Source organism: Sycon ciliatum, chromosome 2, assembly GCF_964019385.1.
Source record: "Sycon ciliatum chromosome 2, ocSycCili1.1, whole genome shotgun sequence".
In the NCBI taxonomy this organism is placed as follows: Eukaryota; Metazoa; Porifera; class Calcarea; order Leucosolenida; family Sycettidae; genus Sycon; species Sycon ciliatum.
The window spans coordinates 45,788,338-45,804,990 of record NC_088644.1 but is presented as its reverse complement, the minus strand read 5'-3'; the positions used below and the strand labels follow the sequence as shown (position 1 = coordinate 45,804,990).

The 16,653-nt window shown below is 47.8% G+C and overlaps 1 protein-coding gene across 2 annotated transcripts; it reads right to left on the bottom strand.

Annotated features, from left to right (window-relative positions):
- Window positions 1–5,566: 5,566 nt before the first annotated feature.
- LOC135810264 (uncharacterized) lies at window positions 5,567–14,953 on the bottom strand. 2 transcript variants are annotated; one of them, XM_065323745.1, is made up of 2 exons: window positions 14,454–14,953; window positions 5,567–7,969 (listed from the first exon to the last, which is right to left on the bottom strand). In XM_065323745.1, the coding sequence occupies exon 2, from the start codon at window positions 7,948–7,950 to the stop codon at window positions 6,265–6,267; it is 1,686 nt and encodes a 561-aa protein (XP_065179817.1). In that variant the 5' UTR covers window positions 7,951–7,969; window positions 14,454–14,953; the 3' UTR covers window positions 5,567–6,264. The 2 variants fall into 2 exon arrangements, with proteins under 2 accessions (XP_065179817.1, XP_065179816.1); XM_065323744.1 differs by lacking the exon at window positions 14,454–14,953 and adding an exon at window positions 8,446–8,695.
- Between the last annotated feature and the right edge of the window lie 1,700 nt (window positions 14,954–16,653).

Sequence of the window (16,653 nt, the reverse complement as noted above, 5' to 3'; positions counted from 1 at the left end):
CAACAACCAGATGAGAGTGGGCGATGTGTCGGGCGTTGCTGTTCAGGCGGCTGATTCTCTGAACAGTACCAAAAAGCCCTGTTACAGTTCTGGACTCTCAATGCTGACCTGAGATGAAGTGGTCTGGTCATGGCCCCGCAAGCCTGACAGACCTTAGTTAACCCTTTACGGGTGGCACATACTTTCATCGAACATGGATGATCGATACATTCTACATTTTCAATTTTTTTTTGAACTTTCGTAGCTTGGTCAACTCTCAGCCGTTTGGAGAGAACGAAATATGTAGGAAGACGTTTTAAAGATTGTGGTGTGGCCAGTGGGTGCAGTGCTCACCGGCCACACAGCAACGTAACCGTCACAAATCACATTGGAATGAATTGGAAAACTATTCCCTCACCTCCTTGTGCTGGCCATGTTACGTGTCATGAAGTGATGAAATTATTATAATAATAATTCAATATCCTACCGTCGTGGACATTGAATTCCGTCGGGATGACCCGGGGCTGGTGCCCTAACTGCTTCTAGCGCGTACATGCACTGTAGTTCACATACACACTGTAAAAATGGACCAGCACTGCTCGCGGCTGCACGGCCAGCGCCCCGTGACTGCTTGACTTCTCAACGCATTTCAATGTCCGCTACAGTACATATACATGTGCCAGACACTCATACACTAACCTTAGCGTTGCGTGTATACTCTGCTGTATGTGGTGCGTTCCGATGATTAACCATTCCGATAGCCGCCCATCATTCGACGTAATGGTGATGATGGCTGCCTTGTTGTGTAGTCAGTAGCGACCTCCTTCGGCTGGCTACAAATGTGCTGTTCCAGCACAAGTTTGGATGAGATTCATTATTCGGTCAGGGGAGTTCAGTCAGCTGTATGGTGGCAGAGAGCACTTTGATCTTGAGTATTGTTCTACATGTATATGGTACAAGCGCCATTACAGCACACAATGACGTATTGAACCACTGGTAAGTATCCCAACAAAACACCCAACAGGTCAAACACGGAGGCACCTCTCCTGACCGGTAGCTGATGGTTGCAACTTTGTTACGGCAGCAATGACACTCGGCTTATCCAGGGTGCTCAGAGTCAACATTGCCGAGTGTTTCCATTCCACTTTCCCAGCATCGAGAGCCTTGAGCGGTGATGATTTCGCCGAAACCTGCACAGTTTGGAAGCCATGTGCGCTATACTCCGCTGCCTAGCACAACATTGCCATTGCATTGCGCGCATTATTACGTACACATAGAACTGTCGACAGCCTGCCGGAGAGAAACCACGAAGCCGGGGTTCCGACGCGACGCTTGAAAGCTAAGCAGTATCGGGGTCGACCTACACGTCGGAGCCAGGACTGAATCAGGAGCATGTCCTGTCAGCAGCCAACTGAACACAAGGAGTTGTGAACTCATGAACCTGACTCCTGAGTGACAACAGTCATCGCGCTTCGGTTTTATCTAGAACGGTGTAACGAATTCTCCTGCAAAAACTGCAATATACCCATGAGTACAGTCCCGTACATGTATGTAGCTCCATCGTCAAACGAAGTGGAATGACACTAGTATTAGTAGGATAGTCCTAACAACAAGCTATTGCTGATCGAGTTGTCGGTCACTTTTGTCGAAAATTACTCGAACCATTTTTACTAAAAAGTTAGTTACTGCAGGAATATGTCACGCAGCATTGTAGGAATCTCTTATAAAAGTAGTCCTGTCAAAATAGTGTGTCCGGCTGCGCCGTACCCATGCGCACGCGTGAAAAGTCGTAAAAATCGCGAGTCCTAGCTAGATCCTGTAGACATCCATACCGGTAGTATTCATGAATCGCCGATGCACAATGTCAGGATCTGTCATGATTGTACAGATCCACCGGCTATTTTTTTCTTTCTCGAGGGGTGTGAAAGAAATCGTTTTCACGACTCCCTGTTTTGGCACTTCACGGCGCATCATTATGAATTTTTTTTATGATGATCATGTTCCAGATCTGAGTTTCACGATCCGCTGAGATGGTCCATCACCTGCATCCTTGGCGGGGGGCATCGTATTTGCGGAAGAGATCCGGACCGATGTCGCCTCTTTTATCAATGCAACCGCCTTCAATATCCATAGGCATAGGTTGACCAATTTCGTATTCTATATTGACATGTTCTGTGGGTTTGTAGTCATGGGTGGCACTTCAATATTATGTTGAATGTGTGTGACTTCATAGTCATTGTAATTAGAATACAGAAGAGAACAGAGACAACCGGCTAGGTCCTTGCTGTAACGCTGCGTTTCATGCACGTAGCAGGGCTAAGGCAATCCTCAGACAACTGATAATCTGTACATCATCTCATTCATCTGGCTACAACCTTTAAAATAATTGCCTTTGATAGCTTTGCTATGTCACAGTAGTACTTCTTGGAAGTACATGTATGTGCATGAAACGCAGCGTTACAACAATGACCTACAATTGTAGCCGGTTGTCTCTGTTCTCTTCTGCCTTTGTGGCTACATCCTTGTTATGTGGTGTTGAGTACTCTAGGCAATCTGGGAACTCTCGCTATTGTATTATACATGTACATGTACCACATGTAGTTATAATATCAGCTTTTTTTGTGATGGGCGCTGGGAATGGATCTTGAACTTTCATGGACTTCGCTTTTCGGCATTCTTTGCTTCCTCTCTTCCCCTTCTACTTCGAAGTAGATGCTTTCTAAAACTTACCATTTCTTCCCAGTCTCTTCAAACATACAAACAGTACCGGTACCATGCCGCGCTTCCTACATGTACATGTCTTAGAATAGGAATGTGCAGTAACATGATGATTGTATGTGATGTTTCTTCTACAACTACCAGCTACAGTGCAGGTCATCAATCTACATGACTATTGTACATGTTCGTTGTTTGTTTATTTTAGAGTCGAAGAACAAACAGGCAAATATTTAATTTGCCTAATTACATGATATCGACTAAAAAAGGAGAATAAAGCTACATGTACATGACATACATGTAATTACATGTAGATCTTCCCTGTATGCTGCCATCACTTCTAGTTGTAGACTATCTACTTCTACCACTTCCTTTTACATGTACATGTACATGTCGTTAGTGTACTAAATTCCGGACTGTTCCATACCTTTCATGTCATTGGGAGAGGAGTAAGGTTTGTGACTCAATTGCACCTAAACATTCACATGTACATGTACAATGTAGATATTGATACCGTATTTGCCGGAGTACTAATAGTGCGCACTTTAGATGCAATTCTTCAGACCCCAAATCGCAAGTGCGCAGTATGCTCCGAAAATGAGAATGCATGCACTTCGAAAAGTCGATTTGTTTTAGTCAAAGCCCCACATTTCTGTGAAATAGCAAGAAGGTACAAGAGAAGAACTAGAGAGAAAAGGGAAACCAAGGAGGAGTCCAGGTGGACACTTCGAAAAGTAGTGCAACAACAACTTATTGGCGATGGTGCCATCGTGAGAATAAAGAAATCAAACAACAACAAAATAAGAGGTTTCAAACAACAACAACAACAACAACAGCAGCAGCAACAGCAGCAGCAGCAGCAGCAACAGCAACATCAACAACAACAACAACAACAACAGCAACAGCAACAGCAACAACAACAACAGCAACAGCAGCAGCAGCAGCAGCAACAACAACATGTTAATACTAGTACACGACCAGAGGTAGCCTAGAACGTAGAAGGGTGGAGGGACCGGAGAGTACTACTACAGTACTAGTAGTAGTAGCAGCAAGGGTCCATAACCCCAGGGCAGGGGTTATGGACCCTTGCTGTAGTCAGTCGTTGACTCTGCAGCATTTCTAGCGGACACGATCATCTGAATGAAACAAACCAACAGCAAGATCTACGCCAGGTAATATCTGTTTCATCAAGACTAGAGTCCATAACCCCGGGGTTATGGACTCTTGGCCTCATTGCGGAAGCTACAACAATGTTCATGTACATAATCATTGTATGTGCACCTGTGAGTGTGACCCCCTAATGGCCCTATAACACACCTGTAGAAGTAAGTACTAAGTATTAGTTAGTAGTTTTTTTTGTCTCAGCTTGTGGTTTGTGGTGTGTGGCTTTGGTGGGAAAGGAGTGGGGCCAGGGAATCGTCGTACAAACCGGGTTCGTGTGACTCCCTGGCCATGCCAAAGACAGTGTCAGTGGGGAGCAAACCGTAACTGTTACTTGTATAACTTTATAAAAGGAGCTTAGCTGTAGGTGACCGGTGGATAAAATCAGTGAATTCATCGACGTGACACCATTCCTTTTATACAGCATGAGTCATTCAGACAACTAATAATTCACTTGCTGGCTATGTAATCAATGCCTGTTGCCACGCTGGCACATCATCATACATGGTGCAATCAATGGACCAGAGCGGCCCTTTCCTTTGTTTGGGTGTCACCGACACAGGGATGGGGAGAATGTGATTGTGAGTTTGAAAGAGTAAATGCCCGCTCAAGCAGTCTTTGGGCATTTGGGCTACAATCCTACATACTAGTACACTGCAATAATCGGAAACAGTCTACTGTCTAGTCGAGAAGAATACAATTATGTACTACAATGTATTATTATTAATTTTAGTACTACACTGTAGATGGAAGTAGATGGAACATGATTTGAGTGGTCAGAGAGGCTGGGGCCTGGGGGGAAATCCCTCCTGCATTTGGGCATTGTGATTTCTCTCAGTGCTCAGTGTGTATGATTGTACAACAGTATACCTGGTACATGTACACAGTCCTCACGGGAGTCATGCTCAGGAGGCTCAAAAGTCACAACAGTCCGGCAGATACTATCTGACACCAAGAGTATAATAAAATAATAATGCTTCCACCAATATTTCTTACTCTTGCTGATGCTGATAATGTGATAAGTGATATGGCCGCTGAGCGGAGCAAGTCTGACCACACTACGTACTAGTAGTAGTAGCAGTACTTGACTGATCTCAGTTGTTGGAACCATGGTGATACAAGTACATGGGTACACCCTGCTGTCTGAAAGTCACGCTGGAAACAAGCCCCCCCCCCCGTCTTAAAATGTACGCAGGCACACACACACACACACACACACACACACACACACACACACACACACACACACACACACACACACACACACTAAAGCAGTAAAATATCACGCCGCCCCACTGCTAGCACTTGGCTCAGGCGTCACTGATGAAGAAAACAGTCAAGGGGAGGAGATTCTACTGGACAAAAGTTTCGTTAAAAAAATACCATACACGAGCGCGTGCACACACACACACACACACACACACACACACACACACACACACACACCTTGGACGCCCATCGCTAGTGCGATGATAACGTGGGAGCTGAGCAATATGGGGAGTGACGCTTCAAGTCACCCGCCCGGCGAAATATTCGTCCACACATGCACTGAAAACTCTTCGCTGGCTCTGGCGGAGGACGAGGAGACAACTTCCTCCGCTCTCCCCGTTCTTGTGCCGCATCATACCAGTCACTTTCCGCGCACGCACACAGACAGACACACACGCGCGCGCACACATATGGCACCAACACAACAATGATCCCCATAGTGTTATGATTTCAATCTCCTTCCACAGCTCAGAGTCGTGCAAAGAAGAGTCCGTCAGTATAAAGTAGAAACACAACTGAGAAATTATTTGGCAAAGCTTGCGCCAATCTCTCATCTCAACAGGAGTTTTGACAAAGACAAAAAAACCCTACAAACACTAGGTGGTGATAAAATAGTATACAGGTTTTACTGCGACGATCAAGTGTATGGGTTGGAAAATAGAGCTGAGGGCTCCTCAAAGTATAATGGCACCTGCAAGCGTGTTGCAGGACCCCATAAAAAAACAACAACAAAGAAGCAGACGCACACACGCACGCGCGCGCGCGCACACACAGAATGAATGGAACATCGTACCGGGAATACTCTATAACCAAAGGAAAGTGGAAGGAGTAACTAGACCGCTTGTTGGACGCTTCACGGCCGGGGCTCTATATAAAACTACCGTGGAACGAATCAAAGTAAAATGGAGATGGAACCAGAGCTAAAATGGGAAAAGGTCAAATACAAGCTACATTGTTAAAGAGAAACCTACGAAACACTGCATGAAACACCAGGCAGAACTGACCAGGGTTTGTGATCTCAACTATGACAACGACAGCATGCTACTTGAGAAAGGGTCACTGACACATCGCAAGACGGAGAATCGGTACAAGCACGCACCACACTGTTGAAGCACAGTTCAGTTTGTCTACTTAACATGGTCAGACTTCGGTACCGTCATCGCTCTCCTCTCCGTCATCGCCGTTGTCACTGCGTAGTCTCCAGGCGCTTTGGCCATCGCGAATAGCCTGGATTTGGCGTGGTTCAGGCCTGGCTGGGCATGACAGCATGTACAGCTTCATGAAGCCGGACAGTTCCAGTCGCTCCAGATCGGCGCGTGTGTAGTGCATGTGCACGGCCTGACGGGCCAGCTGCTGCAGCGAGTAGTCGGGGATGATCAGCGGACGCCGCAGATACACGATGTGCTGCCTGTCGTTGATGTACACCATACAGACAGGCTCACGCTTCGATCTCGCCATGCAGCGCTTGATCAGATCCACCACGCTGGGAGACTTGGGCAGCCGCGTGTCCTGAAAGTTCAGCGAGAACAGTCCATCTCTGTACTGGATACGTGTTGATCCAGTCCTGCCTTCAGTGCGATACGTAACTGCAAATAGTGACCTGCTATCATCGCTGTTACGTACTAAGAAACTGCAGTCAGACATGGTGGATAGAAGGTCCATCGCTTCTTGGCCACTGAAACTTCCAAAATAGAAACGGCATTGCAAGAGCTCATTCATGACCTTGTGCAGTGAGACATGTGGCGGACCGTCTTCTCCGTTGCTGTGCGATTGGCTCATGAATGCCTGGTTGCGCTGCTCTGCATCAGGCAGGTACACTTCAGCCGGCGGTAATGATGAATCCGAGTCGTACGCTGCAGCCACACGGTGGTCCGGGTCTGTTAGGCGATTCTGCTGCAGGTCTTCACGCTGCTGCTGATTCTTTGCCTCATTGCGCAGTCTCCACAGCACGTCATACCGAGGGTCCAGGGCCACACGGGGTGATGGTGACCGTGTGTGCGATACGGACCTGTCCGACCCGGCTGCCGATGGAGTACTTATCCGACGGGGGTAATTCCACAACGGCTCAGCCGCTGTGCTTGCTACGGACCGGGAGATACTGGCGTTGGACGTCGCCACTCGCGGAGAGGCGGATGACAGTGACGAACTGCTCGTTGCACTGCTAGTTATACTGGATTGTGGCGGCAGTGCACGTGAAGGTAATGACGGTGGTTGCTCACAGTCCAGACTATCGCTGCTGTGACGACTTGAGGCGCTGCTCCACACCGAGGTGCTGCTGCGGCGATCGCTTGGCCTCTCCACGGGAGGGTAGTGCCTCATGGACGAGGCGGCGTGATCCTCCTCCTGCAGCTGATGCTGGCGCTGTCGGGGTGGAATCGGTGGTGCCTCCGACAGCGCTGGCTGTTTGTTGCTGTCCGTGGCTGTGCTCTGCAGCTGGTGCAAGTCAGCAGCTTTCCCGCTCCATACGTTTCTGGTTTTCGCTGCGTTTCTGCTGAGTGGCTTCACCTCTTCCAGGTAGCGCTCTTCTTCCAGGGCAGGACTTCGTCGCCGCTGCTTCAGTCTCTCCACAGCTACGTCGACCTGCTCTCGGGCCACATCCTTCGCGTCCAGAGTTGTACTGTCTGATGGCCCGCTCCCATCTCGTGGCCGATGGCCTCCTCCTCGCCCCTTTCGATCCGGTTTTCCACCGTACTCCGAAGGACAAACCAGACGAGGGTACGAGTCACCGTTCGAATCACGGGTCCGCGATCCTCGTTGACCATGGCCATGGGACTTCCGCCGTCGTTGTATGGGCTCGAACACCTCGAATTCATTCGCCTGCGCCATCGCAGCGGCGGCGAAGCACCTGTGTCCGTGAAAGAAAGAAACAGACGGCAAAAGAACACACACACGGAACGGTCAGATGTTGGAACTCATCTACGTTGGCGCAGGCAAGACACCTCCTACATACATCGCTCGCCCGTGCCGGCCTCACTGTAACGCAACAGTCGTGGGAGCAACACTCCGAAACTCACAGCCTAATCCGACATGGGGACATAACAAACACATGTAACAACAAGATCCGCGTGAAACTGATTACATATTTTTTTCCAATTTCTTCCTCGCACAAACTCGGTCAAGCTCATCCAACTGAAAACATCAGCTGAGCTCAAGACACCATGCAGAGCACAGACAAACAGCATGCTAATTGTTCCGCTTCTTACAGCCAGAGGAAAGCCCACAGCGCGCAAGGGCACAACGTACTCAGCCCGAGGAAATAGTTCTCAGGTTCGAAAACTTCGACACAAATCCTATTGACATCAAACGCCAAGGAACACGTACCGTGCCAGAGAACCCAGCCGCTATTCTCCCTCACCCAGCCCTTGGGCGCGCACCACCAGCTACCAAACGCTAGCACTAACGCACTCCTAGTTCCGAAGTCTGCTGGCGAGAAAGGGCCAGCAAAGAAAGCCCACAACGGCTACACTGCGCACATAGCGCTGAAAACAAGTCGACAAGATCAGCTGAGAACAACACTGTCGTTACGTGCTCGGTCCCAGTCTACGACCCAAAGAAGTGCAGCCAGCAGTGGCGCACGCACGGTACTAGACCTACAAGTACTACATGTACAAGCTCGTTTCTTCAGCTGTACTGTACTGTAGTCTGCAGCAGCGACGAAACGAGCGACGCTGCATGCATGCACTGATGCAGCGCAGGGCGGCAGACAGGGTCAGGGGATTACTGAGCCACGGAGTGCACACAACTGGCTAGCCTGTGACACTCAGTGTAGTCTGTTGATCTTTACTGCAAGTCACAGTGGGAATGCGGACATACACGTGTGGAAGTAGGACTACGACGTTGCATGTGCGTCTCGCGAACAAACAGGCAGAAACAGGCCCGCTGCGCTGACGTGCTGTCGACTGTCAGCTCAGGCCAGGACTCAACATCTCAACGTCTCAAGTCCCAGAGTCAGCGCAGTTCTCTGGCCTCCGGCCACAGCTAGCTACGACTGACCTGCAAGCGATCGATCGTGAACACAGTTGCGCACAAACTAAGCCTGGACGGACGATGCCGATGTGGGACAAGGACCAGTGAGTCACCAATGAGGATGAGTGATGGCCATATGAAGTAAGAAAGCTCGCTGTGCACTAGCCCAGACTCGCCTGTGGTGTGAGTGTGTGAGTGAAACACAGTACAGGGGTCTGGTGCACAGCGAGGAAGTACTCAGTGCTGCATGGATGGTTCAGAACTTGAAAAGCCTCTTTCAGAAGTGACTTGTCAGGAACGTGTTGAACAGGCCAGAGCTAGAGTGGAAAATTCATGAGATCAGCGTGGGCATCAGTCACAGCGTCACTGGCATTCATCACCAGTACACTAGTACTAGTAGTGACGTCTGAACAATTACATGGATATGCCATGCACAAACACTAGTAATTACAAGGGCAGGGTCTTGGTCGGAATTCCGTGCCATTTCACCGGCCACAGTTAAAAAAACTAAACCAACAGTGTGGTGGATGTGCGCGAAGAAGACCACTGCCGCTGCTTTCGACGAACCCGTCAACGAAAATGATAAACAGGAAAACATGATTAATGTAGCCGTGTAGTGCATACCGTTACGTGGAAAGTTGGCCATGCGGAGTGACGTAGACTGTACCTTCAATGCTGGATGTGCCGGGGCCCGCACCAACCGACACAAGCACACAGGTTTCTTTGGGCGGCACCAAACACCGGCAAGAGCCAGTGTTAATGTTTATGCTTGCTTCCTCGGAAGCACTGTTTCGCACATGCATCTGTGTGTGGTGATATTCAAACCCAACCGCCTCCAACGGCATTTCATTGCTTTTTTTTAAACGGCACTGAGCGTTTCGCTTAGTTTCAAAAATATCGGTGGTCGGCGAAAAGGTTGGAACGCACGCGCGCTTGATCAGCTGCGGCTGATAAGGGAAGAAACCCAGAGAACTCGTGACCGGCCAAGAGACAAGCGTGTGGTGAAATGGCTGACGCCAGTGGTTACGCCCGTCGTACGGCCTTGTCAATAGCTGGTGTCAACACCACCACTTCTCTCTTCATCACAGACGCATTTAGGCAAAACGTAGCTACAGCAATAGCAGACATGACGGTGCGGGCTGACAGACTCGCTGACGTTAAGCAGCCACATTCTCACATGATGATAACAAAGGACGACTGGCAGAGTGGCTGCAGAGACATTCGCCAAATACAGCGGTGACTTCTCCTGCCATTCACTATCGGCTAGAATGAGCAAGAAGGAACCTCGAACTTTCCCTGCACAGAAACAATGACTTGCAATCCAGCCCACGCACACATATTGATATTTCGCCGTGTATGAACACAAATCATGTTGATAATTCGGGTACGAATGTCATATACATAATATAGCTTCATGGCAAAAGTCGGTCTACACCACCAACACAGCCAACACACTGTAGTCTCACTTCACATATATGTACAAGAAACAGAACACTGCACTTGCGGAGAGATGCACGCGCACAATTTTAAAACACATTCACGTTCACGTGCACACAAACACCCCCCCCCCCCCCCCACACACACACACGTACACACTGTGATCCCACTCACTGTTGCAGTGTACAGCTTTGGTTCGTGCAGATAAACGGACAGCATGGCGTGGCGGACTGACATAAATGCCAACAGTACAACCAGAGCTTGTATAAAAAATTTAAAAAATTCGACGGGTTCGCGTACTGGGCAGGTCAAGAACAAGGAGTTGTATACATGTATGATTATGGTACGTGAGTCCTTGTACATAATACAGTCAACTTTGCGTGTAACGACACTCGGCGGGGCATCAGAAAAGTGTCCTTATACCCGAAGTCTCATTATATGTATTACAGTTAGATGAGACTATGCTCTGGGCATGAACATTCTGTCGTTATTCGCGAATTGTCGTTATATCCGCAGTCGTTATTAGCGAAGTTGACTGTACTCCATTATGAATATGCCAGCATGGACGTGTACCTTTGTAATACTTGAACGTGGCACAACACGCTAATCTAAAGATGCATGTGGCCTGTAAGAGGATCATCCTTGAAAACATGAGTCATACCTGCATGTGCACGTAGCTAGTACATTCCCAAAACAGACCTAACTCACTCTCACACCAGTACAAGTCATGCTTCAGATCTGCACCAATAGATACGACCTCTTTCACACGGTTTCATGTGGTCTCTATAAACCTTTTGACATGACACTGCTACCATGACTACGCTCACTGTAAAATAACCCATCTTTGTCAACTAAGGGACAGACTAGACGGGAGGGGGGGGGGAGACAGGTTGAAAGTTAGTGTACTATTTCAAGTAGGATTATTGAAGCAGATCACAGCAGGCCAGCAAAAAACCAGCCCAGGCCAAACAGCAATATCCGTGCACACACTACAACATCAGCAGTACGTCAACAAGGCATCATCGTCACACGAACGTAGAACCTGTGCTGGAAGGCACCAGTAGCTGTCATCTCCCCGTATCTGATGGCCAGCGGACATGTCGAGAAGAATGTTGTTTTCCCACTGCCCTATCAGTATCAGTGGCAGTGTCGCATGACATGAACTGAACAAGAAAATAATCGCCTAAGCTGGCGCATGGCTACCCGGAACACTGCATGCAGCCGGAACACTGCATGCAGCCGACATGCATGTAGCTAGATACCCTGTACGGATTAAAACATCACCCCCCCCCCCCCCCGTCTCCCAACCCGACCAGGTGCACTACTCAAGGATGAGTGCTGATCATTTTCCAACCACACGGAAAATGGTACCTGAGTGCCCTGGTCAATATCATGTACGAGTACTCATACATCTATATTGGTCGGACATGACCATTCTTCTCTGCATGACTGCAATACAAGTACTAGACGAAGGAGGATATCAAGCAAACTACTATGGTAGTTGTGCGAAGTGACTGAGCGATGACTGAGCGATGACTGAGCGATGACTGAGCGATGAGATGCCAGTGGAATACTAGTACATGTATTTCCATTTTCAACTGCTACTCCTGCTCAACTATTTTACTTCACTACCTCCTCCACCCATCACCACCACTCCTGCTCAACTTCACTACCTCCTCCACCCATCAGGGCCATCACCACCACTCCTGCTGCGGCTTGGGCCAGATCTACTCTTACTTGTTGGTACTGGCACGATGCATGTATGATAGACCGTCCCAGACTAGACCAAGATTGCCCTGCAACAACTAACCCTTACCTAGAGGGAGCATGGGATCTAGGAGAGCACTTCGCTGTCCCAGTGCATGAGGCCAGGATGCTTGGCTACTGCAAACCATTATCACTACAGTCATGAACAGTGTACACGTAGATAATTGGCTGTCTGACTACTTTGCCTGATTTGACCCCGGATTGCCTTGAAGGCACAGCACAAGTAATGACTGAGGCACCAGTTCTGTTAGCACTGTGCTAGTAGTGCTAGTAGTTAGCTAATAGAGCACCATGCACTCAGTAATCACCTGCACAGATGCTTGCCTGATGCTAAGTGCTGCAGTATGGGAGTGGACACAGCCTGCTGGACGGGCACCAATAGGCAATAGTCTCCACCGAGTACAGCCCACTTATCACGCACAAAGCGCAATAAATTTATACACTTATGCACATGGCGTATCCGGCCACCACTAGCTTCAGTGTGTGGCGACTTGAAGGCTCATTTGAAGATCCTAATTAATTCTGCCAGAAGTGCCGTCATTAATCAATGGTTTGACACATCACTTAGCTAAAGTAGTATTAACTTGTTCAAGCCACACTACTAATGGCGCAAGTCAATCTTTGCTACCTCAAGTGCTCAAGAGGCCCACTTCAAAAGTGAACAAGTCCAGGACCGGCTGAAAACAAATCAACCAGCACTTTGGCCAGTTCTATGGCTTCCCAAAGAGGCTCAGCCTGTTTCTCAGAGGGGGAATTCCCTCCAGGGACTGCTGAGGCAGCATGAAGATCTGAGCAGTTGAGCATGCCATTTTCAGACTGAAGTTAGCACTGTGGCACTCATACCGGCAAACTACCAGTAGCAGCAACTACAAGTTAGTAGTCATGTACTTGTGTGCAGAAGAAAGTCACAATGTAGTTCAGTGGTGGTTGACAAATAAACAAACACCACACAATTCATGGCGGACAATCACATCAACCGATACATGTACTGATGTAAGAACAAACAAACACTCTCCAGCGTAATTGTACAACACTTTGCTCGACTTACATAATATATTTATTATCACAGTGTAACACATTTCCATTGCACACATGTACATGACATTGTACATGTTCTAGCTACAGAGTCCAACATGGCCACGGACAAACCAGTGGCACTGGCCATTCCATTTCTTCACAGATACAAGCATTCATACATGTATATGTACATACAAGTGTGTCCATCCATTCACCCACAAACAACTTACATACATACATACATACATACATACATACATACATACATACATACATACATACATACATACATACATACATACATGCACCTATAACTGTTACATCTATCCCCACATACTCAATACATGTTCAATTTTCGTCTGATGATCGATTCAGTTCGTGAAACTCAGACTTACGGAAAAAAAACTGCTCGTTCTCCTGTCTGTACATGTACGTGTACGTGTACTCATGTACATTGCACTCATACATGTACATACAAATCATGTACATGTACCGTACATGTACATGTCGGATTACTTGCGCATGAACTTTAAATGTTTGGGCTTTCTACATGTAAACGTGAAAATGGGTGGCAGGTTTAATTAATGGCCAATGCAGTTACGAATAATATGATGACAAGAGTCACTGGCAGATTACATACTCTATAAAAGAAAGCCCCATGGTATGCAAGTACATGCCATTGTACTGCTAAGCACCGTATATTAGAAGTGCCTCCTGTAGAGCACAAGTCATACACACATGTATGCGTAGGCTGGCATCCTGGAAAGCATCAAATATACCAAATGCCCCCTGTCCAGATGTGGAAATTTGAACTTTGTGCAGAAACCCATGAATCGTGTTGTTGTTCTCAAAGCAGTTGCCCTAACGTTAGGTGAACACCTTGGCCGAGTGCTGAAATAAAATACATAACTATATGGAGGTTATAAACGTTACGTAGATACACATTCACGTCCAGAGCAGATTCCACAACGCAACACGAAATTTGTGTTTTCAATTAAAGAGGCACTTTTCACAGCATATTTTCCCTTTTCGTCTCCCTTGTCAAAACCGATAACTATTTCCTGGTACATGTCAGAACACCAATAATATTATCAGAATGTGCTCTTTGGTCATCACAATAATTTAGTGGAATAATCGCTCACCTGTGTGTTTTGTAACTGTGTGTGAAGGTAGAAGCTTGATTCCGTCTGTGGAATTCAGGGGACTGCACACTGCACGCAGTCACTGGATGCCCGGTACGCAGTGGGGATCAGGTTCTGGCAACGATACCAGGCAGTAATAATAGCGAGGAAACAATTGTTCGGCTGAGCAGCATTCACGAGCACTGGCGATTGGCCAAACCGCTAGCGGCTCTCCCTGAGTTGGTATGGTCTGAGGATGTATGCCAACCGCGTGTGTACAGCTTGTGAGCGAGAGAATTAATTGCTCTATGGAGTATGGTACCGCACCTTACTGACACGACATTCGTGTTCTCCTCAGAGAAACACAATAAGAATTATGATAATCGACATGTAATCAGGTTGGGAGCACAGCCTGTTTCCCACTCGTTCATGAGAAAGGAAATGTAGTGGCCTCGGCGTCTCCACACTAGCACTACATTGACAAAATGACAACACGTCAACCATGTCAACAGGGTTGGCTGGCTGCAGAAGACTTGGGCCACAGCGTAGATCGACAGCGAACGCTCGCTGTGAGAAGAAAGATACAACGCGTAGATTGATCTACTGCATGCATGTGGAGAAAAAATAACGATGTCAGAGAAGACAAATAATTTTCTGAAAAGCCCTTCACCTGACTTGCATGCATATGCACGGACAACGCACCCACAGATCGTGGATATCGTGGCCGTGGTCCGGTGGATCGATATCGATATCAATCGTGCGTGCATATGTGAGAAAAACTCATTTTGATCTGTGCTGTGTGCGCGTGTGTCTGATTGCACAACGATGATGCCACTCTGACTCTAGAGTTCTGCATGCACGCGACGTGCTTATCTCCCATCTCCAAATCAGCACAGAGCCTAGCCAGTCACCTGACTGACTTACCCCAGCCATTCATGCCTGTGACTGGGGGTAAGGCGAAGGTGTGTGTGTGTGTGTGTGTGTGTGTGGTTGTGTGCGTGTGTGTCACAGTGTGTGCGTGCGTGTGTGTATATGCGTGCCTTGACCAAGGACAGAGGTTTGTATGATTGTGTGTATGTGTGCGTGGGCGTGTGCGTGTGCGCGTGTACGTGTACACATGGAGCTGTTACTTACAAGTAACGTAACGCTAATATTATTTATAGTATAACCTTGTAGTGTTATCAAGAGTACTTTTCTTGGTGTTATGTGTCTGCGCACCTCACAGTCACCATGGTCACACACACTCAAGAGTCAAGTGCATTCTGGACGGGTTTTCCCCGCTGGGCAGCGCACAGTGCACACGTGAGCTGCAATGCTGCCGCAACGCTGGCATGCCGGCATGGCACCATCGCAGGCGCCGACATTAGTGACTTTACTCCCTCGCACCCAGACGCTGATTTTTTGGAAACAAGTTTCTATACTTCCGATGGGAGAATCCGACATGGCAGTGCATTTCGGCGTGGCCAGGTCAAATTGTAGAATATCGCATCGAGTGAATTGCTTTATCTGAGAGAGGAGATGTTCGTGCCCTTGAGACCCGAAGTCCCGTTTCCATACGACAACATTTAGGAGCTCTGCGCTCAGCGCTTTTTCAGGGTATGAATTTCGGGTTGTTCTGGTCGGGTCGCAGCGTCGCGGACTATTCCATCGTCTTCAGCGTCGAAAAACTACTGGCCATGTGAAATTACAAGGCGGTGAGACGCTTTCGTCTTCCTCTACGAGCGAATTTGTTCTGCGCCAGCACACCTAAGTATGCAATTTCGAACGCGCAGTTCGAGTGACGAAGCGTGTGCACTGTACACTGTGCTGCATGTACGGACTGTGCGGTCGTTCTCGATTCTCCCATCGCTCCCATTCATTTCTGTTTCCAGCAAAAGTCCAACTTTGCGCACTTCAAATCACTATAACTCAAGAATGGCTGGGCCGATTCGAATAATACTTACAGATTTCCTATGTACTACGCCTGGGAGAATCGAATGAGACCAAAATCGAAGCGATCGGAGAAAGTTTTGGAAATTGGGTGTAGTCACTACCGACATCGAGTGGCGACAAAATACATGATGCACGATAAACATGATACAGTATAAAACGCGATGGGTCCTACAATAATTATCATGTACTTGTTCTGATGATCGCAAAATGAGTTAGTTACATGACCATGATGACTGTACCTTACTTTATTGTATGTAGTCCTACTACCAGTAGTAACTTACCAGTAGAT